At 51.4% G+C, this 27993-nt stretch overlaps 1 protein-coding gene across 1 annotated transcript; it reads left to right on the forward strand.

Moving 5' to 3' along the window:
- Positions 1-2461: 2461 nt before the first annotated feature.
- LOC123448559 lies at positions 2462-27993 on the forward strand. The gene is given in 3 exon segments (XM_045125499.1): positions 2462-2917; positions 27312-27751; positions 27754-27993. Coding segments are annotated over 3 exon segments (804 nt in total). The 5' UTR covers positions 2462-2603; the 3' UTR covers positions 27804-27993.

The following is a 27993-nucleotide window of genomic DNA, read 5'->3' on the forward strand; positions in this document are numbered from 1 at the left end:
TTTAGGCAAGGCAACGAGGAGGAAAATATCTTTGTAGTAGAACCTTGATTACGACTTCAGGTTGTCCGAGTTATTTGGAATTTTGCAGCATTGAAGGTTCAAAAGGAACACAAAGGGAGAGAGTGAACTATCAGACTCTACATTCTTGTGCATATTACATATCACAACCACTCGAAAGTGCTTATCGTTGGGACCCTCATTCTATGTTCATGGAACCATGGAACACATACCAATCCAGTTTCTCCTGTGTAGCTCTAGTTGGTCATCGTACTTCAGATGATGAAGGAAGGTGTCCAATGATGACTGTTATGTTCACTTCTACGAGTAGGAATGCAAAAGTGCAGAGCACTACGAAGCATCTACAACACTCAGTGCAACTACTGCCACATGATAGTTATGTGATGAATCAATTCTCTAGCGCTCTGACTTCTTTGAGAAAAGCCTTGAGGTATATGAAAAGTGTACAACTGAAACCACCGTGGCCATTGTTTTCAAGCACTTGCCGAGTAGTATCGGGACATTGGCGATTTTCGGAGTATTACGTACTGGAACATGCTGCTGTAAGCAGTATCCCTAGGCCTGATAAAATGCTAGAGACAATACAAATCACGAAAATGTCAGTGCAGTGGCAATTTTTGAGTCTACATGGATTTCATGGAAGTGGCCATGTGGAATTAAAGAAGATTTTAGTGATGTGTACAACTAACTCCGCTAAAGTATTGACTGAATAGGAATTTCTCAATGAGGGTACTTTGTCTGAATGCCTCGAGTGTCACATAATTCACAGAGAAGTAGATTCAAAACTGCTACTACCATCAGGTGCTCGGTGTGAAAAGCCAACAAGTTACTTTGAATTTGGTTCTGCTGAAGCATATCTAGATCTGAATGAAAGTTGTACTGCTGCTCTTTACCTTTTTGAGGACTATTTGAGTATGTGGCCTGAACTACCTATTGTACGATTTATTGAGCTTCACGTACAAGAGCATGCTAATGTATGTAGTGCTCATAGGCTTGACAAAATTCAAGGGACAATGCAGATCATGAGCATGACAATGCAATGGTTGTTTTTGAGCCTAAGGGAAATTCAAGGGAGTGGTTGTTTTATGGGTGATTGCATTTTTTCACAATGTCTCCATCCTTGTGACCCTCTGGCATGTTTGATGGTTCAACCTATTTGTTGTTGTCAACTGATTTCCATGGAGGAGCACTTCGGTTAGTTGCAAGGTGCATGGCGCCAGTCTTGACATCCATTAGATCAAGTAACATATAGTGCTTAACATGCAAAGAGTGATTCCGAAGCAATTCACACATAGCAAGTGAATTTCAAGGGTGTGCATTCTTATTTTGTTTGTATGGTGCATCAACTGGAAGGAGTCGCAATGAAGAACATTGACAAGGGACCGACCATACTCGTATTTGGGCTTCACGTAATGCGATTTCTATCACCCGACACATTTGAAATTGATGGTCGATTCGAAGTAGCAGACTGCAATGCTATCTATGGTACTACTTCCAGCGAGAGTCCGACAAGAGAGCTTCCAGTACTTGTTTTTTGTATAGTTATGCCCCGTGAACTTCTGTCATATCTGGATCGTCGGCTGAGCATATCTTGGGATCCTGGAGCACTGGCATTGACTTTGTCATCGGATTTGGCTCGCCGAGACATCTTCATAAGTGGGATATGTGTCGTCATCTTTAGTTGTCTGCTACCTCCTTCATGCTCGCTACATTTCACTTCATCGGTTGCGTGAGATCCAACTGAATGAAGCTCATTTCAAGAAGAGAGGAATATCAGCAAGGACAATGCCCCCTCGACCAAGTCTCCCAAGGCAGCGACTACTTCCTCAACCGCTACCTCTTTTACGACCACGTACAAGTCCACCTCAACCATGACTACGGTAGCGACAACTACCACGACGTCCCGAGCATGATCAAGGGCCTTCAAGCACGATGACATCCCGACGAACTATTCGTGATACCGGCTTGGAGGCAAGCCCCTTTTCAGAAGGAAGGGATGTTAGGTACCTTTCCTACGTGCATTTGTATGTGGGCTCGCAACGAAATCGTACATGGGCCGGACCTTCCCGCACGCGAGAAACTACAGTCAACTACAAGTACCTCGAGAAGAAGCAGCGAATCATTCATCAAGAGGAATCATAAAAAGACACGACACCGCTCCTTCTTGTCTCAACCCGGCTCTCTCTTCTCAACCTCTCTCATGCTCTCATTGTATTCAAAATTAGCTACCTAGCTTTGTAATCCGATATTATGATCGATTATGAAGTCAGACGCTAACTGGTTCACTCTTGCCTCGCGTAGCGGGATCCAAACCGTTGAGATTCCGATCTGACCGCCCATGACGACCGAACCACGCCATCAGCGGCTACGTGCCCCATTTCAATTGTATTGAACATGTTTGTACGTAGGTAGGTCCGGGCTTGTATGTCGTATCTGTAGTGTCTTTCTTTTTATCGTATTTACTTATTTCTTGAAAGACAATCTCTTCTCTCCGTACTAAGAAGTTGTTTACTCGCCGCACGCCGCCGCCGTCACCGACACAACAAACGCTGCTCCAAGCAGCGGCTTCACCACGACCGGCAGCAATGGCGAGGACGACCAACGGGTGGGCACGCGGGGTGGTGGCGTTCGTGGCGGTGGCAGTCGCGGTGTCAGCGGGGCGGCGGTACAGCTGGGACGTGGAGGCGGCGGTCGCGGCGTTCAGGCGCGGGAGGGGCTCCCTGGGGCCCTGGGCGGCACCCGCTTACGTCGCGGCCCACGCGCTCACGCTCGCGCTATGCCCACCCTACGCCATCTTCTTCGAGGGCGCCGCTGCGCTCTTCTTCGGGTTCCTCCCTGGCGTTGCCTGCGTCTTCTGCGCCAAAATCCTTGGCGCGTCGCTCTCCTTCTGGATCGGCAGGTCGAGACACGCCTCCATCGTTTTCCTACATCCCTGCCTTTTTGTTGTGTTAGATCAAGTGTTTTGGGCTTTGCATGGGAGTCGAGATCTATTACCGCTACCTGTGTGTGCGTGATCTCAAATTTTGAGGCTGTTTGGCACCGATCGTGGTGCCAAGGTCAATAATGGTGAGAAGAACGATGTTCCTGGCTTGCTCGTGCCTTGGAGTTGGAACGTCATGATATCTCTTGCATATAACCAATCAAGGCACCCTTTAATATCAACATTTCCATGAAAAGTTGGGATCTCAGCTTTCACCTTGTATGTATCTCTTCTCTTGCATATGTAGGGTTGTGTACTCTTTGATATGCATAGAGATCAGGTTCTTCAAGGGCATCATTATATTCTGCACCTTCAGAAGCTACAACATAAATAGGTTTTCTTGAAGTATGCTGAACTGCACATTGTTGTGGTGGTCTTGCTCCAAGATTACCTCCCCTTCGTCGTTGAAAATCTTCTTCTTCTTTAAATGAATATTCTTCATTGGCAGCCGGGGGAACATCCTTTCTTATCATCTCAACCAGCTGGTCAAATCTCTGATTAAGATCTTCACGCAACTCTTTGATTTGTTGTTCTGCAACATCCATCCTCTTCTTCATTTGCTCCATTGCTTGCCGCGGCTTGCTCTCAAAGAGAACAACAAAAACTTGTATGGATCTACGGGGCTCTGGTACCACCTGAAGCAGCACAAGGTTGTGGAGGAGCAACTCCACCTTGTTGCTACAAAGTGTACAACAGTAGAGTTGAAGGAACTACTTCAACATGCTGCGCTTGATATCGCTCTAGAGGCGAATATAGGCCAATGTGGCAGCGCTAGAGCACAAGATCTGCCCCCAAGATCTTAGATAAGAACACCAAGTTCTATTATAGATAGTGGGGGTGCATAGTATGCTTACAAACTAGAGTCGTAACGTCTATTTATAGGGCTTTGGGAAGCATTCACATACTTCTAGTCATGGTTAGAACACTCCAGAAAACATTACTTAAGATTCACCATTCTACTTATAGCTAGAAGACTCTAGAAAACTGTAGCTAGGGTTGAGAAAAGAAAAGAAAAGAAATACTAGACTACAATAGAAGTATCTATAAGTAGCCAAACAGATTTGACATATGATTATATTTTTTATTTTCCTCATCTATTGTTCCTCATCACGTATAAATTACCATATTGCATGCCTATGCAGTAGGATTGATGAAATGAAGGCACAAATGATTCAGGCAGAGGCAGCCTGGAATGCTGTTCCAAGGGATCAAGAGGATGTGCAGGACAATGGCTGTTTTTTTGCCAGTAATCCCCCTTGTATACTGGTTTTAGCTTTAGAAGGTTCTTTGAATATTATGGGCCATCTCCTATGGATGGAGTACCTCAAGAGCACAACATCCAGGACAATCTTTGTTAGGAGCCCCAGTATACGTGGGCTTGCGTCTCCTGCCAACACATGGGCTGGGCCCAACTATGCACCACCCGAGCGCCACTTGCTACAAATACCCGAGAAGGAGGCAACGAGGGGGGTATTCCAGAGGAATCACGGCTTAGACGGCGTCGGCTTTCTTCTTCGTGGCTCCCTTTCTTCTCTTCTCCTGGATCCATCTTCTTGCTACTCTTGCAATCCAAACATTCATCCGAGCTTGCAATCCATGTGATTGAGTACACTACTAGCTGGTTGCTAACATCTGGTATTTAGAGCCAGGCCATCACCCTTCCACCATCCAAATTTTCCCCAATTTTTCTTCCACACCTGTTTCATCTGTTCCACCGGCGACGACACCATGCCCGCAGTCTTACCACTGGAGTGGGATGCCATGTCTGCCAAGGAGCAGTTGTTGTGGTATGTCGAGAGATTATGCTCTACGGCAGACGAGATAAGCTCAATGTTGGGTATTCCACTCATGGGTGACCCTCCCATGATTACCTCGCTTGTCGATCCGGCAGCCTCAACCCCGACACACACCTCGCCTATGACCGTCCCCGACGTTTCCGGCTCCACCACCACGCCCCAGGAGGTCCTCGAAGTCATCCTCGACCCGTCCCCTGCATACACCGCAACGACGCCCACCACCTGTTTGACGGAAGGTTTGAACCAAGTCGTTCCTACCACCATCGTCAACAAGGTCCAGGACGCCGCCACAACCGTCCGCCTCGAACCCGCGATCCATTTTTTCCACCAGGAGGTCAACCAGCTCACGCATGTGCCTTCCATCAGCACCAACACCACCTCAACCGCTGAGGTCGTCACCACGGTGGCAACCATCACCGACGTCGACCCCAAGGCCGGTGTACAGGAGCTGGATGCCTCACCACATCCCTCCATCAACATTTCCACCCCGGTAGCGAGCGAGGGGGACCACAGCGGCATCCTCATCGTCTCTAGCAAACTCACTGCACCCGTGCTGACCACGGGCTCGGCAGAATACCCCGTCCCTGCGAGTGTTCCGGTGAAGGCTCTGTTTGCCCTGAGTATAAATCCTCCGACCTATGCACCATCGAGCTTGGTTCACCCTGATTGTCCAGAACACCTGTGGCATCCATCGCTGATTGCACAAGAAGAATATGGCACCCACCTTGTGGGAAAGAGCACAGCCCGGTGCTTGCCACCAGTACAGCAAGGAATCGAGCAGCAACCATGGCGGCCACCTTTGAGACTGTGGGTCAGACGCATGGAGCACCAATTCAGACCAAAGCCGTGGCCGTCATTTGATTGCTTTCATGCAGATGTGCAACTGAAGTACGCATGGTTGCAGCTGCAAGTTACTTATCTGATGCAGCATTTTTCTGGTGCTCTGAATTCGCCGAGAGAATCCTTAAAGTATTTGGAAAATATGCATCTGAAAATACCATGGCCAATGTTTTTAAGCAATTGTTGTGCAGTACCAGTGTGGTCAGAATTACCCAAGTGCAATTTCCCTAGACCTGACAAAATGCCGGAGAGACTGCAGATCACGACCATGTCAGTACAGTGGCAATTTTTGAGCCAAGATAAATTTAAGGGGAGTGGTTGTTTTGATAGTGAATCCAGACCTGAACAAGTCGCTGGTGTTTCAAAAACAAGAATTCAGTTTGTTGTACTAATCAGCCTGGAGTACTGTTCCTGCAGGTGTAGACCAAATTGCATAATATTTGTACTTTGGGGGAAGTTCAAGTGTCTTCATATTTTCGTGGGAATTCATGTTCATTTGTACTTTGGAGAAGAGGACCGGTACTGAAGCATTGGAAAAAAGCGATTGTCAGCATCTTAGGTTGGAGCGGAGAACTTCTAAGGACTGGGGGTTGCTGCTCTCTCTTCCAATCAGAGATCACCTGTTGTGTATTTTGGAATGGCAAACTCTAGTACAGCTAGTCTGCATACTCCTGCTACATTTATAGATGCTTCATCGCAGCACAGGGTGATTCTCAGGATTCGTGATACTCGGTGCAAGTGGGTATGCACTACCGTAGACTTATTTGACAAATGGTTAGTGAAGGCAAGGTTATCTGCCAAACGTCCATGCAATATTTATGGAGAGAGTGTGTTATTGGAACCATGAATAAGACATTTCCACATACTCTCACAAGTAACTTGTGCTCAGCAGGAGGTATCCAATTCACTTCTTATGCTCCTCTAAGTTTCTCAAGAAATCACGATAAAATTATTTGTCTAGAGAGCATCGGTGTCACTTATACTGCTGTTTTGCCTGATCAAATTACGCCAATGTATTCTGCTCGCACTGTTGATGTTTTTGGTGACCCCATGAGTACTGCATCACCACTTTTGTGGCATCAGTCTATCGCCAAGGGAGCTCATATTGTCAGCAACCTAGCTCAATACCCCTTTGCATGTTTTTTCCTTAACAACCCACCTCTGGAACTCGAGACTGATTGCTTATTGACTGATCTGAGGATGAGATTTTTTGGCATCGCTCCTTACATTACTCCAGCTATCGCCAGTGGTGTACTTGATCTTCTGAACGCATCACCAAGTGTCGGGCTCTGCAGCAAGCATTTTGCAACTGTCAATCCCATATATTTGCTTCATATTGGAGATTGGGTCGCTCATTTGCTTGGCAGTACTTTTTTTTTCTCGAGAAAACGCAAAAGCCTTTGCGTTTCATTGCATTGAAAGGGGGGGAAAACATCCTCCTAAGAGGCTAGTACATCGGTGTTACAAATGGATCAATGGACGTCCCAGGAGGAGGGCAGGGTGACCCTAAGACCTTTGGCCCCTGCCTTAGCCCAACTTCTGGACTCATCCTTGATCGCATCCTCGAGCTCAACTAGCGATGAGGTTACATGGTCAAAAACACACGCGTTCCTATGCTTCTAGATCATCCAAGGCACAAGGAGCGCTACCGAGGCCAGCGCTTTGCGGAGCGGGGGTGGCGTGGCATCGCGAGCCCGCAGCCACCAGTCCTGGAGCGTGGCGTCCTGGTCTGGCACCGGAGTCGGGAGGCGCAGCCAGGACATGATCCCGTGCCAGGTCTGCTTCGCGAATGGACATGTGAGCAGCAGGTGCTGTATCGTTTCCGGTTCTTGGTCGCAGAGGAGGCACCGAGGGTGGTGTGTGAGGCCATGGCGGGCAAGGCGCTCAGCAGTCCAGCAACGGTCCTGATTGGCGAGCCTATGGAAGAACTTGACCTTCGACGGGGCCCAACCCTTCCAAATCAGCTTCCACGAACGGCAAGCGATGGATCCGTGGAAGGTGGCTTGGTAACAAGACCTTGCTGTGTAGTTGCCGTTGGCCGTCCACTTCCAGGTTAGCTTGTCCGGCTCTGAGGAGAGGGTGGTGCGGGACACCAGCAGCCATATTTGGAGGTACTGCCCAATCTCCTGTAGGCCAAGGGTGCCGTGGATATCCCGCGCCCAAGCATTGCCGTCAATGCCCTCCGCCATCGTCCGAGATTTCCTGCGATTTTTGGGGATGCACATGTACAACGAGGGCGCGTGCTCACGGATGGATAGGCCGAGGAGCCAACAGTCCTCCCAGAAAAGTGCTGTCGTTCCGTCCCCGAGCTGCATGGTGGTAGAGGCGTGGAAAAGGCCGTGCTCCTCGGGGGTGAACTGCAGGTCCAGACCATGCCAGGCATGGCTAGTGTCCGTCCGCGAGAGCCATAGCCATCTGAGCCTAAGAGCGAGCCCCGTGCGCTCGAGGTCGCGGACTCCCAAGCCACCGTACTCGATCGGCCGGCATACCCGGCGCCAGTTCACGTGACAGTGCCCTCCGTGGGCGGCCTTGCGCCCGGCCCAGAGGAACCCGCGCTGAATCTTCTCGAGCTGCTTCAGGGTTTTCTTCGGGGGTGCGAGGGCGAGCATTTGGTGGATGGGGATGGCGCTGAGCACAGACTTGACGAGCGCCAGCCGCCCGACCTTGTTCATGAGCCACACCTTCCACGACGGGAGGCGGCCGGCCACCTTGTCAACTAGTGGTTGCATCTAGGCTGCGGAGGGGCGGCGCGTGGAGAGGGGGATGCCCAGGTATGTGATGGGCAGGTCTGCCGTCTGGCAGCCAATAATCTCCAACGAGTCGGCAGTCGACTCATCTCCATGCAATGCCGTAGCAGACCTCTTGCCGTAGTTCACGTGCAGGCCAGAGGCGGAACCGAAGACCCCTAAGATGCCCTTCACAGCAAGGACCTCATCGGTCGTGGCGTGACAGAACAACATCACATCATCGGCGTATAGCGAGATAGCCGGAATATCGTGTCGAGGGTGGAGGCTCCGGAGAATGCCGGTCTGGAGCGCCCGCTGCATGAGGCGGCTGAGCGTGTCGACGGCCAGGACGAATAGCTGCGGAGATGTCGAGTCGCCTTGGCGCAGCCCGCGGCGGTGCCAGATCGGGGGTCCAGGCACTCCATTGAGCAGGACTCGGGTGTTGGCCGATGAGAGGAGGATGGCCAACCACTCCCGGAACCTCACTTCAAACCCATATTGGCGCAAGATCTCGAAGAGGAAGGGCCAGGATATGGAGTCGAAGGCCCGGGTGAGGTCGAGCTTGAGCATGATTCTCGGTGCACCCAGTTGGTGCAGCAGCTTGAGGGATTGGCGGACTAGGATGAAGTTGTCGTGGAGAGTGCGTCCGGCGATGAATGCATTCTGGTAGCGGCTCACCAGGCCGTCGAGCTTCGGGGCCAAGCGCAAGGAGAGGACCTTCGCGAAGAGCTTAGCCACAATATGTATCAGGCAGATCGGCCGATAGTCGCTAAGCCTGTGGGCATCAGCGCGCTTCGGCAGTAAGGTAAGCAACGCTTGGTTGAGCTTGTGGAATCCGCGCCCCCTCAGCGCATAGAGCAGCTCGAAGACCTCAAGTATGTCCTGCTTAATGGTGCTCCAGCATGCGCGCAAGAACTCCGCGGTGAAGCCGTCCGGCCCTGGCGCCTTGTGCGCGGGCATGCGCCTCACAGCCTCCCAAATCTCCTCTGGGCTGAAAGGCACCTCGAGGCTCGTCAGGTTAGCGGGCATAATGAGGTGCTCGAGGTCCAACGTGTGGGCACGGTCGGGCGCTGTGCCTAGCAGCCCGTCAAAGTGAGCAAATGCCGCCTGGGCCATCTCCTCATGCTCGCTGAGCATCTGCCCATCGACAAGCAGGCTGTACACTCTGTTCTTCTGTCGACGATATGTGCATTGCTTGTGGAAGAAGCTCGTGTTCGTGTCGCCGTCCGAGAGTGAAGATAGGCCAGCACGCTGTCGGGCGATCGTACACTCAAGCGAGGCCAAGCCAAGATAGGACATCTTGATCTGCTTGCGCAGCCAGTCTTCCGGGGGAGTGAGCATGCGAATCTCCATCGCCTGGTCAAAGCGCAGGATTAACTCGCGGGAGATGGCGAGCTTGTCCTTGATGTTGCCCATGGACTTGGCGCTCAACCTCGTGAGAGCGCGGCCCGTGGCCTGCAGGCGCCTGACCAGCCGCCTGAAAGGGTCTGGGTCAGACACCGAACCCCAGGCCGCGACAACCGTGTCGTGGAAGCCATCGAGACGCATCCAGAACTCCTCGAAGTGGAAGCGTTTGTGAGCCGAGGGCATGGGCGAGCAGTCCAGAAGCAGAGGACAGTGATCAGATACGACGGATGCCAGGCAGCGGAGGTGGCACTCGCCATGGCTGTCCTCCCAGTCTGCGGTGCAGAGCACCCGGTCAAGGCGCACAAGCGTAGGAGGGGATTGCTCATTGGACCACGTGAAGCGACGCCCATTGAGATGAACCTCCTTCAGAGCTAGGTCGTTGATGAAGCGGCGGAACCTACCCATCATGCGATGGTTCACATTGCCCGAGCTTTTGTCCGAGGCTCGACATATCAAGTTGAAGTCCCCGCACAACATCCACGGGCCTGGGCTGGTGGCGCGAATGTCGCGCAACTCCTGCAGGAACAACAACTTGTCCTGGTCACTTTGGGGTCTGTAGACCGTGGTGAGCCACCAAGGGTTGCCACTGGGCGCGCGCACCTTCGCAGTCACCGCGTGCTGCATGAACAGGAGGTCGGAAATCGTGACAGCCCTGGTTTTCCAGGCGAGGAGGATGCCACCACGCGTACCATCGGCCGGGAGATATGTGGACCCATCAAATTCGGACCCCAGTGTTTCCAGCACAACAGACGATGAGATCAAAGCCATCTTAGTTTCTTGGAGACATACAATGGACGCGCGGGTGGTACAGAGAAGCGATCGAATAGCGCAGCGCCTAGCGCGCGAGTTAAGACCTCTAACATTCCACACAACAATTTGCAAGCCGTGATCCATGAGCAAGGGGTTGACGGGTGACGAACGGCGTCGCTAACTTGCGTAGGCGGCAGCATCATTGGGCATAGCAGTCAGGCATGCAGGGATCTCCCTGTCGACAAGGGAAGCAATAGCCTGCAGGACCGACAGTTGGAGCGGTGTGGCGAACAGGTCGTCGTAGGTCTTAATCTCGGCGGCGGAGATGGGCTGGTTGATGCCGACGATGCCGAGGGTGCGCAGTATCTGGACTTGGGCTTGCCTCTCGGCCCTTGGCGGTATTGTAGCAACCGTGTGGGTGGCAGCGGATCGTCCCCGCCGGGGACTGAAATTCAGTGGGGGCCGCGATCGCTTCCTAGGGGATGGCAGGGTGGCGTTTAGTTGCTTCGTGGTTGCTGTCAGGAACTGTCGCAGCGTCCAGGAGGGGGGGCCTGAGGCTGGCCGGCTGCGTGGCCGTCGCATGGTGATCGGGGGCGAGGCAAATCTGTTCGATGCAGACACGTGCGGCGCGGCATCAGGGGCGCCATCAGGATCGCTACGTGTGGGCCGCTGCAGAATGGTGATCGGTGATGGGCCGAGGCGGCAAGTGTCCTCGCCATTCGCTACTGGAGGGAGCCTAATGGTGAGGGGGCCAGGCTAGGCTGGCTCGGGGGAGGCCTGCTCGACAAGGGGCGTCCCTGTTGCGGGCTGACAGGTGGGCAGGGGCCCATGAGCCAAGTCCGGCTCGGCGACAGCGGTTTCCCGGTTTCCCGCGCGTGCCAAAGCGGTGCCCGCGCTGGTCCGCGGCGTCTGATCCAAGACGTCAGGCGGGTCCCGCGCCGCAGGTGTGATCGTGGCGCTGCTTTGGCCCGACCAAGCGGCAGGCGTGGCTGGCGTGGTGGGGTCGTCTGGCTGTGAATCAGGGACCTGGCTGGTGAACGCGAGCTCAGCCGACGCAGAGATGGCCCCGATCGCATCCACTTCCGGCACGAGGGGGGCGCGGGGGCGTGCGGTCCCGAGCGCATCCGCCTCGGTCGTGGTGGGGACGCGCGGATTTGAAACGGCAGGGGATATTTGGGCGTCGCCAGCCAACCGCGGCTCGCTAGCTGTCGCCGAAGCAGAGGCCGCCCTGACGCTGCCCGAGGGTTGCGCAGGTAGGTGCGCATGGGCCCCCGACGAAGCTCCCTTTTGCAGGCTGATGACGCGGTCCCTCGTGCCTTTGTTGAAGCGCTGACGGAGGCCTGCGGGCCCCTGCGGCCTAGGCCAGGCCAGCATGCCCAGCCTGGCAGGACGAGAACCTTTCGGCGGCGCCGCGGCGCCAGGCCAGGAAGCCGTCGTGGCAGTTCCATCAGCACGGCCGGGACGGCGCACACGCTAGGCCGGCGCGTCGATGGCCATGCCATCCGCGCGGCCAGCCGGAGCCTCGTTGGTGCGCCTGCGCTTGCGACCGCGTCGGCGCGCGCGTCCTGGGGCTGGTCCCTGGCCATGGCCCTGGCCGTGCCTCCTGCCCTCGCCTGCGTCGTCCCCGTCAGGACCTCCGGCAGCCTGAGGATCGTCTGGCGTGGTCCTGATCCGCTCAGCCATGGTGAGCTCGATCGTGATGGGGTAGGACAGAGTCCTGATGGCGGGAGCTTCCGAGGGCACACGGGCAGGTAGCTGTTCGACGATAGCCAACACCGCGGCGCGCCGGATGTCAGCAGGATCGTGCGCGCGGCCGGAGAGGCGGAAGACGGCGAGGTCGTCGCGCGAACGCGTGCGGGGCTGCAGCCGTTCAATCCAGCAACTCGTTCCCAGCACGTGCTCGGCCGTGGAGAGATGCCACGTGTGGGCGGGGATGTCGCGGGGCTCCAGCTCCACGCAGTACCCGAGGCCGTCGGCGTTGGCATGAGCCAGCTTGCACCATGGCCGCAGAGAGAGGGCAAATCGGGGCGAGCAGAGGAGGTGCTCGCCGTTGAGCCGGCGCATGGTGGCCAAGGAGGAGAAGATGATGAGGAAGTCCTCTGGATGATGCGCGTGCACGGTGAAATCGCCCTCGGCGAGGTCCAGCGAGCTCAGGAGCAGCTCGACCGCCTCGGCCGAGGAGACCCGCGGCCGGTTGCCCCTGATGGTGGCCACCATTGCGCGGGCAAGGATTAGCTCGGTGTCGTCCATCTCCACCGTCCGCGCCATGATTACCTGCGCGGGGCCATCACTAGGCGACGGGGCGGCCGGAGCCGGAGGAGGAGTGGGCGATGAAGGGGCGATGCGGGGGCGTGCGGCGGGGGGAGGGACCCTGGCGACGATGCCGCGAGAAGGGAGAGGCTGCACGGCCGCAACCGCGCGCGGGGGCTGCCGAGGGGCATCCGCAACGCGAGGCTGCACGGTCGCTTCCGCGCGCAGGGGCTGCCGAGTCGCATCGGCAACGCGACGGCCGCTGCAGGCGCGGTAGGCGTGGCCGAAGACGAGGCAGCGGCGGCACCGGATGTCGTTGGGGCAGTCGCGCACGCGATGCCGGTGGTCGAGGCAGCAGAAGTAGAGGCTGGCGACCTCCTCCGGGGACGGGCTGCGGCGACGCGGCGAAGATACCGAGCTGGGCGGGGCGTCGTGGCGTGGACGGCGGTGGTGATGCCTGCGGCGGGGCTGGTGGAAGCCGTCAGTGTCGAGCACGGGGCCTCCCGACGCGCGATGCACCTCCGAGCGGCCGAGGCGGTCTTTGACAGCAGGACGGGTGGCAGGCGCAGCACGCCCAGTGACGGTGGCGACGCGCCTGAGGACGGCGGCAGCCGGCGGGCTTGCGGGGGGCGGCGACGCGCGCGCGACGTCGCTGTACGACCTCGTCGAGGACTCGCCCTCCGAGCTGCTCCAGCGTTCCCCGTAGGAGACGCGCTCGCCGGAGGGGGTCGCTCGGCGGTCGACAGGGTCAGCAGCGGCGTCGGCGCCCATCGTGCAGGGCCTGAGGAGGAGCGGGAACAGGGCGGAACGCTGGCGCAGGCGGCGGTGGCTGCGGGACGGCGAGCACTCGCTTGGCAGTACTTCAGCTATTGGCCATCACCTTGAGCAGTTGTGGGATCCTGGAGGCCTTGCAAGCTATCTCTGCAATACACGTGTATTGCCTTTCCCATTGCGTTATCTTTTTGAAGTCTGGATTATGTGTGTCCTTTCTATAGGCATCCAGATGAGAATGGGGAAGCCAATGGTCAGTGGTGAACTAAATCAGTGTATGCTGATCTTTTTGTTGCTTGGAATGTTGGAGCTCGGTTCCAGACTCGACAAGTTAATAGTGCTACCGGGGTTCTTGCCACCATTCTGTTCCCAGTCAAGTCCACGATGAGCGGAAATATCTGTGTGTTGGGCGCACATGATGATCTAGGGAGCTTCACAGTTGACCAGGGAGGCTATTGGATTCCAGTTTCCAATCAAGAAAGTTCTCAAGGAGGGAGGAGTTTCATCGTTGTTGTTGTTGTTCTCGTCTTCACGCAAGACATCGTTGACCACAAGCATTACTTGGCTTCCACCACAACAACACCGACAACACCTACACCTTTGACGCCTTCTTCAATGGGGTCTCCACCGTCCATGACTTCTGCGCCTACCTCATTAAAGTCTACCCCGACTTTGCCTACCACCACGATTGTGACCAAGTCGAAGAGGAACATCAAGTGCAATGGGATCGGGTGGTTCTCGGTGGCGTCGGCTTGGTGTCAAGCCGAGTTTCAAGGAGGGGGGGGGGGGATGTTAGGAGCCCCAGTATACGTGGGTTTGCCTCTCCTGCCAACACATGGGCTGGGCCCAGCTGTGCACCACCCGAGCGCCACTTGCTACAAATACCTTAGAAGGAGGCAACGAGGGGGGTATCCCAGAGGGATCATGGCTTAGACGGTGGCGGCTTTCTTCTTCATGGCTCCCTTTCTTCTCTTCTCCTGGATCCATCTTCTTGCCACTCTTGCAATCCAAACATCCATCCGAGCTTGTAATCCATGTGATTGAGTACACTACTAGCTGGTTGCTAACAATCTTTGTGATGTTTGGTCTGAATATGCTGAGGTGGAAGCTGCAACTGACAATTTTATTAATGTCGTGTACAATGCTTGGTTATTTTTTGTCAGGGTTGGAGGTGCATCCTCAACACTCATGATTCCGTTTGATGCACCTCTGTTGGGTTGGATTGGCTGTATTATCAAATTACTACGCTCCTCATATCACAGCTGCACCTGTTCTAGGGGAGCATGTTTCCCTCTCAACCCATTTGCCCTGATCAGAATACAGGTTGATAGTGTTTGCTTGGCTATTATTAACAGTATTCGTCCAGATAACCATAGCTTTGATTTCTGCTTCGACACTCGCTTGGTTGATGGATTTGTGCTGGATTTTGATGTTTGGGGGTCTGCTACTCATTACTTGGAGGTCTTGCCGGCTCATGGAAGCAACACTTTCAATTTGAACTGTCCTGGGCCTCTCAATGCCAGTGATCGGTTTTTAATGGACTTTAGATCAAGGGGCTTCTACAAAGGGGACTGGTCTTGTTGGGCCTCTTGATAGCCCAAGTAAGTCAAGGGAAGAAGTTTTGGCCCAAGCGTCAAAGCTAAACTCTCCCGTGCCCGTCTCTGAACATGTGGTTGAGCGTGCTGTTGGTGTTCAGACCTCTGAGCCTGTCGTGATTGCTCCTCTTTGGACTGCACTGCAAAATGCAGAACACAATGAGCAGCTACATGTTGACGCGACATACCTTAGCCGCAGCTCTAGGTCGACAAGATATGATGGCTTCAAGGTCAACCAGCTGACTCATAAGAAAGTATCTGCTTCCTAGGTCAAGGGTAGGAATGTGTCGGCTGCTAGGCCACCTGCCAAGGCCAAAACTGCCCTACTTGGCTCAACTGGTGTTCAGTCTGCCTTTTGTGATTGGATGCCTCCTACCACCATTGTCACTATGCAGAATGTTGGCACCAGGATGTTTGACGTCCCTCCTGAGGAGCTCTCCCTGAAGAAGCTGCTAGCCAGTCTTCAGGATGGCTCATCTTCATCCTCCCCCAGGTAGTTCCATGCCAAGATTCAAGAACTGGAACGTCCTTTGCTGGAACGTTTGGGGAATAAACTCCGGGGATAAGCAACTAGCTATCTGAAATGCTATTGGTATAAGCGGTTGTGCTATCGTTTGTTTGCAAGAAACTAACCGCTACTCTTTTAGTCGATCGTTATTAAGTAGTCATGTCCTAAGAGATTTGGCTTCTGCAGGTTTAATTACTATTTGGAATAGTGTTGTTTTCAATGGGGTCAGTGTGTTTACTGAATCCTTTGCGCTGGGTATGCATAACACTTCTTGGAAACTGGTGAATATCTATGGCCCTTGTGGTGGTTCGGATACGGAGTTTTTTACCTCAGGCTTTTTATCTTGCTATCCCAGATAATGAGTACTGGCTGCTCCTAGGTGATTTTAATTTCATCCTTTAGCCCTGAAAATCGTAATAAACCTGGAGGTAATGCCAATGATATGCTTTTATTTCATGATTTCATCCATACCCAATCCCTTATGGAATTGCCTATCAAGGGTAGATCTTTACATGGACATGCAGAACTTGCCCCCTCTTGAACAGCTGGACTGGTATTTTACCTCTGTTAGTTGGGCCTCTAATTATCCTGATAGAATAGTGTTGCCATAGGGCAAACCAGTGTCAGATCACCTATCTTGTGTAGTGTCTATTGAATCTACAGTGCCAAAAGCAAGGTTTTTAGGTTCGGGAACTTCCGGGTGGATCATCATGGCTTTCATGAAGTAGCAGAAGATAGCAGGTAGCACGGAGCAGCCACGTGCGGAGCAGCGGCAACGGTGGCCAAGAGGAGCACCACGTAGTAGCAGGAGTAGCACCACGTAGCAGCAGGAACTGCTGGACGAAGATCGCGAACGCAGCATGCACATTGACGGCTCCTCGCGAGATCCATCAAGCTGCATGGCCGCAACCTGGATTGCAGAGCCGGCGCTGATCTGCGCGAGGATGATGCGGGCCGAGTTCCCGAGCCTCCTGGCGAGGACGTCCCCCATCTTGCCGCCGAAGAGCCCGCCCAACGACGTGGCGACCTTGAACAGAGTCATCAGCGCCGCCGTCTCGCCGTGGGAGAAACCACTAGCTCGAGCCACATGGCCGTCAAGGACAGCGCGGACCAGGGGAACGAGCCCGTGAGTCCCTGCGCGACGATCACCTGAAACTACGGGATCCGTAGCACGGCCTTCGCCTCCCTCGCGAAGTCCTGCAACTCTTGCCGCGCGGGCTTGGATCGAGCAGGGCGAGACGGGATCCAGCGGGGGGCTGAGACGGGATCCAACGACGGGAACGGGATCCAGCGGGGGGCAGAGACGAGATCCAGCGACAGGAACAACGGTTGGAGCAGATCGAGGCGGACGGGATCCAGCGGGGGCTGGAGCGGGAACGGGAAAAAAAATTGGATCGTGAGGACGAGTTGCGGCGTCTGGAGACCTAAACCTAGGCTCTAATACCATGTTAGGAAAGCAACTTATCTGTATTGAAGGCCCAAGGGGCATATATATATTACACATGACTTGAGGTGCAAGGAAAGTAAACATAGACTAATAAGGACTCCTAGACTAATACTAATAGACTAATAAGGACTCCTAGACTAATACTAATACTGACGGCATCCTCTGACACCAGCCTTGTCGCCTACTCCGACGCCGACTGGGCTGGGTGTCCCGACACCAGGCGCTCTACCTCTGGCTACTGCGTCTACCTTGGCCCCTCTCTGATCTCGTGGTCGTCTAAGCGACAACCCACGGTTTCACGATCGAGCGCCGAGGCGGAGTACCGAGCTGTGGCTAACGCCGTCGCCGAGTGTTCCTGGCTCCGACAGTTGCTCCAGGAGTTGCTATGTGAGGTTCCCAAGGCCACGATTGTCTACTACGACAACGTCTCTGCGGTCTACCTCTCTGCCAATCCTGTTCACCATCGCCGGACGAAGCACATTGAGCTCGACATCCACTTCGTTCGGGAGCACGTTGCACTTGGTCGTGTTCGTGTTTTGCATGTACTCACCCATCAGCAGTTCGCCGATGTGATGACGAAGGGACTTCCTACCTCGACATTCGAGAGTTTCCGGTCCAGTCTTTGCGTCACTGGCGACGCTTCGACCGCGCCCCGGGGGGGGGGGGGATGTTGGCTCAAGACTGACCGGTATACCTGGACCAGTCTATATTTAGCCATATTCATCAATTCGTCAGGCAATTTGGCCTCACACAAAACATATTTGTACGTATGTAGGTCCGGGTTTGTACGTCGTACCTGTAGCAGCGTTTATCTCCCCTCTGTATTTACCTCTTTCTTGGGAGACAAGACACCGGTCGCATCCCTTGTACCTATATATGTGCCTGTTGCACGATCAATGAGAATCATCGATGCACAATTCCTTCTCTCCAAAACTAACACTCTCAAACATTGGAGTAGAGGTATTTCCCATTATCGTTGCTTATTGAAAACACCAATTGGCTCTCCTGGAAATTGATGGCCTAGAAGAGAGAAGGGAACTCACAACACCTAAATGTTAAGATTACTGAACTATAAGCAGCTATAATGAAAAAAAACGCGATAATTTCAGTTCAGAGATGGTAATACAGTTTTCTCATTCAATAGCAACCGAACAATATTGTTCCGATTCCATTGCTTCTCCGCGGCTACTGACAACACTGGAGTGACAAATATTACTGTTTCAGGTTTTCAAGGAAAGACCTGGTCATTCTCATCCGGTTAATATGCAGTTTGATTTGGTTTCGATCATCACTGTTAAGCTTCATGCGCTAGCCAACGCAACCAAAAGCCCAAACTGATGGAAAGGGCTAGGCCATACACATATACATTTCAACACCCCCTCTCACGTGTGACGTGGACAAACTCAGAGGTATGACTCAAGAGGCCTATACGTGGACAAAGGGGGGCAGCAACATTTTTTTTGGATAAATTGCCAAAGCTAGGACTTGAACTCAAGACCTTAGCTCTCATACCATGTTAAGCTTCATGCACTAGCCAACACAACCAAAAGTTTGAACTGATGGAAAGGGCTAGGCAATCCACATATACACTTCAACAATCACTTCAACAATCACAAGAGTGGATGCACTCTCTATTCCATTCACGCATGAGGAAATTGACAATGTTGTGAAAGAGATGCCCTCAGATAGAGCATCGGGCCCAGATGGATTCAATGGGTGTTTTTTGAAATCTTGTTGGCACATCATTGAGCAAGACTTGTAGCAGCTTTGCATGGATTTTCATGCTGACATGTTGACCTTGAGTGCCTAATGCCGGGTTTATTACTCTTGATTCCTAAGATCCATTTGCTTGAAACTGCTAGCGACTTTTGTCCTAGTACATTAATTAACTGCTGTCGTGAAGATTATCACGAAGCTTCTTGTAATTGTCTTCAGAAAGTGATTCTACACATTGTTCATAGGAACCCGTAAGGCCTCCTTAAGGCCTTGTTTGGTTACGGCCTAAACCACGTGGAATGTTTGGGATCGGGTTCAAATCCACGTGAGCCGTCCATGCGAGGAACTGTTACACGTGGTTCTACTTGGGCTGTTTGGTTTGGACCTCGGCAGGGAAAATCCCTGCCCAAACCACGTCGTTCCACAGGGGCCAAAAGAATCTAGTCCACCTCGTGGAACGAATCCATGGAGATGCAAATATTCTAGCGACAACGTCACAAAAAATCCACGGAGACGAGGAGGCGATGACGGCGGCGCAAGAAATGGGAGTCGTGGACATGCGGTGCCGCCGGCGATGACGACAATCCTCTCCTCCCTCTCCTTCTGCTATACCCCAGCCATGTTGTCTGCGTCAGACAAGGCACTGATGATGGGGTAGGCCTTGAATCCGTCAGCATGAGGCTGCATTTTGGTGTCCCAAGGTATGAGCATGGGAAAATTAGCACAAAAAAACTGTAGGTGTCCATGGAGAAATCAGAATGGTTATGTGTGATGATGTGTTGTTAATCATTATTCTATAGAGCCACCTGTAATCAATATTCTATAGAGCCACTGATTGTTAGTGTCAAAGATGATGATACAGTCAGGCAATCTTTTGAACTCCAGTTCTTGATGTTATGTGTGTAGGCAGGAGTGGATTAAATTTGAGACAACCAAATGAGATAGTACGGGGGGTTGGATCTAGACAGGGATTGAGGGGATTGGGTGACAAGTGGGGACCAGCCCAATCCCTTGGTGATTAGTTCCACTAGGGGATTAATTCACCAAAAACCAAACAAGGCCTAAAGGGCACACGATCCAGGACTACCTGGCATGGGCGTTCAAAATTATTTATTGGCGTCTGGGAGACTATATTATTCTTAAGTTGGATTTTGCCAAAGCGTTGGACATGATTGAACATGAATCAATGATTGACATTATGAAGCACACGGGGTTTGATGAGAAGTGGTTAGGCTGGATCTAGTGTATCATTTCCTCTGGCAAGTCATCTGTTTTATTGAATGGCACCCCTAGCGGACAGTTTGCTTGCAGTCGTGGAGTGCGACAGGGTGATCCTCTCGGGCCGTTGATCTTTGTGCTCGCGGCTGATCTCTTGCAGTCGGTGATCAACAAAGAGTTGATGAATGACTGGATCAACTTACCCATTCCATCGGCTGATGCTAATTCCCAGTGACTCGGTATGCCGATGATACGGTAAGGGTGATGTCGCCGTGCCTTGTTCAAGCTAGCCGCATGAAAGAGATCTTGGTAAAATTTGCAACATCCATTGATCTCTGCATCAACTTCCAGAAATCCACTCCGATCCCTCTGAATGTGGTGCCTAGTGATTCCAGTCATCTAGCCGGTATCTTTGGATGTGTGCTTGGCTAGATGTCGTTTACTTATCTGGGTTTACCCACTGTTTCTGATACTATGCCGTTGGTAGCTTCCATGGAGAGAAGGCTCGTACCTCCTCATCCATTTATGCTATGTTCAGTCTCAGGATACAACCAAGAATACTTGAGCTTTTGGACAAGCTGATGCCTCTAGAGGAAGAAAACTGATGATGGAATGAAATGTAACTCTGTTACTGCCTGGGATCTGGTATGTCAAAGCCAAAGATAAAGGTGGTCTTGGAGTTATCAACGTCAAAATACAGAATCAGGGGTTGTTGCTCAAGTACCTGCATAAATTCTATAACGGAGAGGACGTGCCTTGGGTGCAACTCATCCGGGTAATGTATTATGAGGATAAAATACCACACGCTAGGTCGTCTTGGTGGAGAGATGTGTCTCAATTATCTGATACCTATATAGAGGAGTCACTAAAGTGGCTGTTGGTAATGGTTATATTGCCCTCTCTGGAAAGACTTGTGGCAAGATGATATACTTCTAACTCACACCCCAGAGCCTACGCTTTTGCTAGGGCTGAGGATATATTTGTTCTGGACATGCCCTCAGCAAACACTATCAGTAAGATCTTTCACGTACCTCTTTCCCTGCAGGCCAGGCAACATGTTCAGCATCTTCAGGAGCTGACTGTACAGCTCAACCCTAGCAGCTAGAATCATGATGTCTAGAGATGCATTTGGGGGAAATCATTTTCTTCTACAAGGTTGTACTCCTTTTGCTTCAATGGTGCTCAGGCATGTGAAGTATTCCTATGGATTTGGAGGTCCAGCTGCAATATGAAGTGGAAAGTTTTTGTGTGGCTTTTGATGGTTGATAGGCTGAATACCAGGAATATGTTGAAACACAAACATTACACAATAACTGATGATAATTTTGACTGCTTGATCTGCACTCCACCCTGACGGAAACCCTAATGTATTGTTTCTTCCACTGTGAGTTTGCCGTTGTTTGTTGCGACATGCTAGGCATCTTATGGAGAAACACAGAGGATAGATTTGAATTGATGCATTAAGGGCGAAGAGCATGACACAAACTTATGTTCATGGAGGTGTTTGCTGTGTCAGCTTGGAATATTTGGAAAGAAAGGAATGATAAGTTGTTCAGAGGGGTGCAACCTTTACAAAGTTTGTGGTTGGCTAGATTTAATTGGGATTTTGCGTTGCTGAAGCATAGGGCTAACCAGAGGGTGCGTCCCTTTCTTGAGTCTATTCATTGACATATTTGTAACCCTTAAATCTTTCCCACTTTAGATTAGGTTCAGTTTCTTAGATGATTGGTAAGATTTTCGGGAGTTAGGTGCGAGCAAAATTACACATGTACTCATAAATCTCAGTCTTTCGGTGTACTTGTGGACTTGTTTGGATTTATTTATTTATTTATCACAACGTAGGAGTTGTTGCACAAGATAGAAGGAAAGTAACAAGTGATCCGAAATACACGTACCTGCCCCCGCGTTGTCCCTGCGGGTGACTCATGTGGTCATGCTACCACGACCACCTAATCTCCCTCCGCCTACCCTATCTCTCGCCGCCGCCGGCGGGAGTCGCCAGGGCAAAGCCCCTTGTGGTGACTGGCGGTGGTGGGAGCCCACCCGTGTGTGCGTGATCCTCCCTCCCTGCTTGTCTCGCGCCAACACCCATGCCTAGCCTGCGCTCTCATGGCTAGTCCCGGCCTCCTTTGGCTCGTGTCATTGCCACATCTTGCGGCGGGCCATGGCTGCCCTGCCAGCGTCAGCTCCATGGTGGATGTCACCGACGTGTGTGCGTTTCCCTTACTCCCTTCAACGCTCGTGTCGTTGATCCGACAACTTTTGACCTCCAACATGTGTCATGGCCAGGCTTTCCTTGATCCGGTAGCTAGGCCCGATTGGCGATCGTGCGGGCTTGGTCGGAGCTGCACGCGGGTGCTCAGGGGCGACTAGTCCAGTGCGTTGCACTGGGCGTTGGGCGCTTCGGTGGAGGTGGTTGAGGGGCCGTGGGTGTTGTGGCTAGGCGGGTTGTGGCCCTCTGGTTCTTGGCGAGAGGCGAGCAGATAGATCTGCCTTTTGTGCTCCTATTCCACAATGTCGGCCCCTGGGCAAAGCTCTCTCTGGTGAGGTGGCAGTCAACGGTGAGGTGGTCCGCCGTCGGTGTTGGTGTCAGGGCCGGTTTTCCGGGATATAAATTTGCCAGCAAATGACCCTTGTGCTCACCAGCCCCTGGATTACTGTTAGCTGGTGGACACATCCTTGATACAAAATATCCAAGCAATTACAATATTTGGAGTACAAGACCATGATGGTCTATGGAGTACAACAAACGTTTCTAGTGGTTGATGGCGGAAGCAGTTCGTTTCTAGTGGTTGATGGCGGAAGCAGTTCGTGGATCTCCATCGTCTATGGGACTCCATTTCCCACAGGAAGGGCTGACCTGGATAACTCCTATCTCGCGTGGCTGCTATCTTTGGTGTCTAGGTTTCGGGGTTGTTGTCATAGTGTTCCTCTGCAAATACGCAATCTGGCCAAGACAATAGCCAGGGACAAGCCAGTGAGTACTTTTGAATGTACTCGCAAACATCATGAAAATAGGCATAATACAACAGGTGATTTATATGCACTGAAATTATTTAATTATTTACTGATATTCAATCAGTCAAAAGATATATTCATAAATGCAAGTAAGCATAAGATATATTCATAAATGCAAGTAAGCAGGTAATTTATCCATACTGAAAACAAATAAGCAATCAAAGAATGAGAACAAAAATAAAATGGAATGTCGGGCGGTAGCCCTGCCAAAAATTCGATGAAAATAAAATGATCTGATCGGGTGTCTGAAGCGACGCCTCGAAATGATAAAAATATAAAACATGCTTCATTCGGGCGTCTGAGCAACGCCACATAAAGGGCTTAAATGCAAATAATAAGAGTTGCCACAGTCGGGCGTCTAGAGCGAAGCCACGAAAAGGGCTCATAAAGAAAATAATAACACGCGTGCCACAGTCGGGTATCTTTCACTATGGCCTCCCTGTACGGTGTGTGCCAAGAAAGGGGTTGACGACTTGCTGAATCGTACCCTACTTGTGGCAAGGACAAGTGGTAGTACGAAAACAAGCATGGGGGTTACTGAAACAAGACTCGATCTATGGTCGGCTCAGGAGGTTTATGTGTTCCCTGCATGATTAACACAACATAGTTGCTTCACAATTACCGACAAAGTCACTCCTATCATGCCATATCATGCCTCCACTGACCAACCCCGTCACCACGGATACCCGTCCCATGGTCGTGTCTACCCGAGACATAACCTTTCTCCGGATTTCATTAGGCTAGCACAGGCATGGGTGGCATATAGAGGTGAGTACTATCACATGCACATGTTTAACAGAAATGAAAATCTCACCATTTGCAATTATGCATGAAAGATCTCCATATGAAAATGTTTATTTCAACACTATAGCCATGAAAATCATGCACCACCACAAACAACCACACAACTAAGTCATATCAGTGTTCAAGATGCTTGCCTTCATTGTGTAGAAAGGTAGGGTGCACACCAAAACTTTTGAAAGTTTGATCTTCCCTCCATTTCCTATTTTTTAAAATATTCAAATTAACACAATTCTAAAGCAGTGCTGACAGTGGGTCCTTTTCTCCTTCCTCTGTCCGAGCGTGGCGGAGCTTCGGTGCTCCTCGTCGACGAATGGCAGCTCCCCACGGGATGCAGGGCACGGAAATGGGCTTAGGAGGTCTTGGCAGTCCGTCCGGTGGTCGTCATGGACGGGGAGGTGGACAGGGTCGTCGGTGCCGCAGTCTCTGCCGGACGGTGGCTATGGGCAGGGATGATCTTCTGCCTACGGTGGCTCCCGAGCTAAATTAGGAGGGGGAAAAGGTTCAAGGGGTCGAGAGAGGGCTGCTGGAGAAGGGAGTGGGGGTGGAGAGGCTCTGGTTGCGGGGAATTTAACAGTGTTGCCGCGGCGGCCGAACCTGCGGGAGGCGTGGAAGATGACCTCCTCCGGTCGATTGGTTGCTGCGGGGGCTCTCTATGGCTGTCACGAGGTCGCTGCCGAGCGTGTGGAGCTCGGGGGGGGGGGGGGGCTTTTTATAGGCATCGAGAGGCGGTTTGCCGACGGCCGTGGATAAGCACGGCGGCTCGCCGCCACTGTTGTCAAGGGGTGACGTGGCGAGGTTTGGAATGGCGGCATGGGCTACCGGATGAGCTGGCGAGCGGGGAGGTTGGGTGGCGCTGCCATGGCAGGGGGTGGACGCGGCTGTCGGCTAGTCGCCATTGGGGTGGGGGGTGGGGGGGGGGGCTTTTTATAGGCATCGAGAGGCGGTTCACCGACGGCCGTGAATAAGCACGGCGGCTTGCCGCCACTGTTGTCGGAGGGGCGACATGGCGAGGTTTGGAATGGCGGCAGGGGCTATCGGACGAGCTGGCGAGCGGGGAGGTTGGGCGGCGCTGCCATGGCAGGGGGTGGACGCGGCTGTCGGCTAGTCGCCATGGCGACTATAACGGCGGCGCTAGCGAGGGAAGGGGGCATTGGCTTGGCTCTCCGAGCAGGGAACAGCCAGGGGCGCGGCGACTCGGCGCGGCTGCGTGCAATAAGCATGCTCTGGACCTGCGCCCAAGGTGCTCGATGAAACGCCAGAGTATGCCAGATCAGTCCAGTGGAGCTAAGCTTCGGCAGGATGGTTACCAATGGCATGAGGGTAACCTAGGACATGCTGGTTTGGACAGGGGAGCTAGTCCATAATGCAATCTCAGGATCATGCCAAATCTGGCCATGCACTCCAGGTGCTTGACAAAATGCCAGGGCCATCTAGAAAACTTTGTTGGCCACCCAACTTTCCAGAGGAAAGTCTCTTTAGATGATAAAGATGATGGTAAGGTTAGTTTGGGAAAAACAGAAACTTGTTAGTGCAAGTTTTACAAAACCTTATCTCTGGACAGAAACTCCAGTAGTTAGTTACACGGGCTTAAAATATTCCAATGGGGCTAAACTATTGGACTTAAGGGTTTGGTAGGAGGTAGTACAAGCAGGAAAAATCTCATGATTAGGACAAAATAAAATAGGGTTGCAGTTCAAACCACTAAACTGGACCAGAATTGAAATGAGGATGGTTTGCTCAAAACTTTCAAAAGGCCAAGGAGGGTTTTTGCATAAAGGTGATCTATATGCATCACATGACATCCCCAAATTTTTGTGGAATTTTTGAATGAATATATAAAATGGTTGTAGTGAAATGGAGGCCCTTAAAAGAATGAAAATGCCATTTTAAAGAAATAAAGCTTGGCAAAAATATTTCTTACTGTATTCTAAAAAAATGAAATGAAATACTTTTAAATCAAACATTAAGTCCCACAATATTTTTCAGAAGTTTCTATTTGGAGGGATTTTTTTTAGAATTTAAAGAAAAGGATGGTTCTAAAACCAATAGAGGGCCCAGAAAATAAAAATTAATATTCCTGGCAAAATTTTAATTAATAAAAACATGGTAAATTTTTTGGGGTGTTACAGTTGGTCCATGCTGTGACCAATCTGGCCTGCGTTGGCGGCCTCACTTCGGATTGCGATGGCCACCAAAAGGTCTTTTCGAGCTCTATATATCTGGTAGATTCTATCGATGGGGAGATGCAATCTATGGACGATGGCTTGATGCAGAGGGTATGGTTGTGCAACAGTGACGGCCAGTTTCCTAGCCCAACGCTTGCAGTTGCTACGTTCGCAGGAAAGTGGTGGCGGTAACACATGATTGACTTCGATGGTGGTACTTCTTGAGTACTCGGTCTCGAGCTCCGGGGTGAAAACCTAAGTCTGACTCGAGTAGTTGGTTATACCTGGCAATGGCGATATTTTTTGGGTCGTTACCTTTTTGAAGGCATTGGTAGGATATGCTCAGACTGGTTCTTTAGGGCGAAAACCTAAACTCTGGCCTTGGTGGTTTGATCCATTGACGGCTGCGCTCGAGTGTCGCTCCCTTCGTGAAGGCGTTGCTGTTGAAGATCCCGTATTCTTTGTGGTGTCATGAAATGGTTGGTGCGGTTATGGTCATTGTTATAGTTTGTCGATCGCGGATTTGATCGCTTGCTTATGTATAGCTTTGGTATTATATGACTATGTTATTTGCCGACGGTTTTTGTGTGTGTGCATTGGTGTTTGCTGTGTGCATCCTAGCTATGCAGAGGTGGTGTGTGTGCTCACAATGTTTGTATCAACTTGATGCTTCATTTTGAGTAAATAAAATCCACCTTTCGTCGAAAATTCTGAAATTCTGCTCAACAATTTTACGCCAGCAATGGGTGCCCTAACAGAGTGGTGGTAAAGGACGTAAGCTGGGCCTTGCTCTGATGCCGCTGGAGATTGAGCAGCCACGGAAAAGAAAACAGAGTTATATATTTTACAGTGGTACTTGCTCTGTTGACTAATATAAGACGTTTTGGCAGCTCAATCTAGTCAACAGAGGTTCTATTTGGCAAACCATGCGGTTTTGGAAATGATGAATTTTTGTGGGTGCCTGTAATTTACACCCGAATTGACCAAAAAAACGTCCATGCAAGCTGGCCCTTAGCCTTTACTGTGCCCTCGGTGAAGTCTAACACTTCACACGTTAGATGGATTTAGTTTTGGTTGCCCTCTGTTGTGATGTGTATCTTGCAGATTGATGTCCTGAAACGCGTTTTATGCCTTACCAGCTTTTACAGCCATGGCTACATGTTGTAGTCATTTGCTTTATCTGCCACTGATGTTGACTTTTTTTGAGATTTTTGCAATCTGCAGTCTGTGCACACAAGTAGATTCATTGCTTGTAATTTGGTTCCAGTCCTTTTTTCTCATCGTTCTTCCGTATTTTTCCAGGGCAATTTTCAAATATTTTGCTTCAGCAATGGAATGGTTACAAAGAAATAAGTACTTCCATGTTGTGGTTAAAGGTGTTGAGAAGGATGGCTGGAAATTTGTGTTACTCGCCAGATTCTCTCCACTGCCTTCATACATCATCAACTACGCTCTATCTGCCACCGATGTTGGATTTTTCAGAGATTTTCTCCTTCCTACAATTGCTGGCTGTTTACCAATGATCCTACAGAATGTTTCCATTGTAAGCCTTGCTGGTGCAGCGGTGGCCTCCACTACAGGATCTAAGAAATCTGTCTATTCTTGTTTGTTACCAATACTTGGAATTGTATCCAGCATTCTCATTTCTTTGAGGATTAAGCAATACTCTTCTGCCCTTGCAATTCCTGAAGATCTTACAAACTCACCCACTAATGGAAACATCAATGAGGATGCCAAGCTGCTGTGGCGCAATCTGAAGATACCTCTTCCGAGAAAACTAGGAAAAGAAGATGATTTTTAAAGCAGTAGTCAGATTTGAGCCTTTTTCTGAGAATTATTGTAAGGTAAGACTTGATGGGAGCTACTGTAGATGTTAAATTCTAGTTAGAGGGTATGTGGTTGTTTGCGGTTGTCTTGTTGAAGTGTATCCACTTGTACTGAACTGACACCATATTGTAAAATTTAGACATGTTCTCTGAATCAA

Source organism: Hordeum vulgare, chromosome 4H (assembly GCF_904849725.1).
Source record: "Hordeum vulgare subsp. vulgare chromosome 4H, MorexV3_pseudomolecules_assembly, whole genome shotgun sequence".
NCBI classification, from domain to species: Eukaryota; Viridiplantae; Streptophyta; class Magnoliopsida; order Poales; family Poaceae; genus Hordeum; species Hordeum vulgare.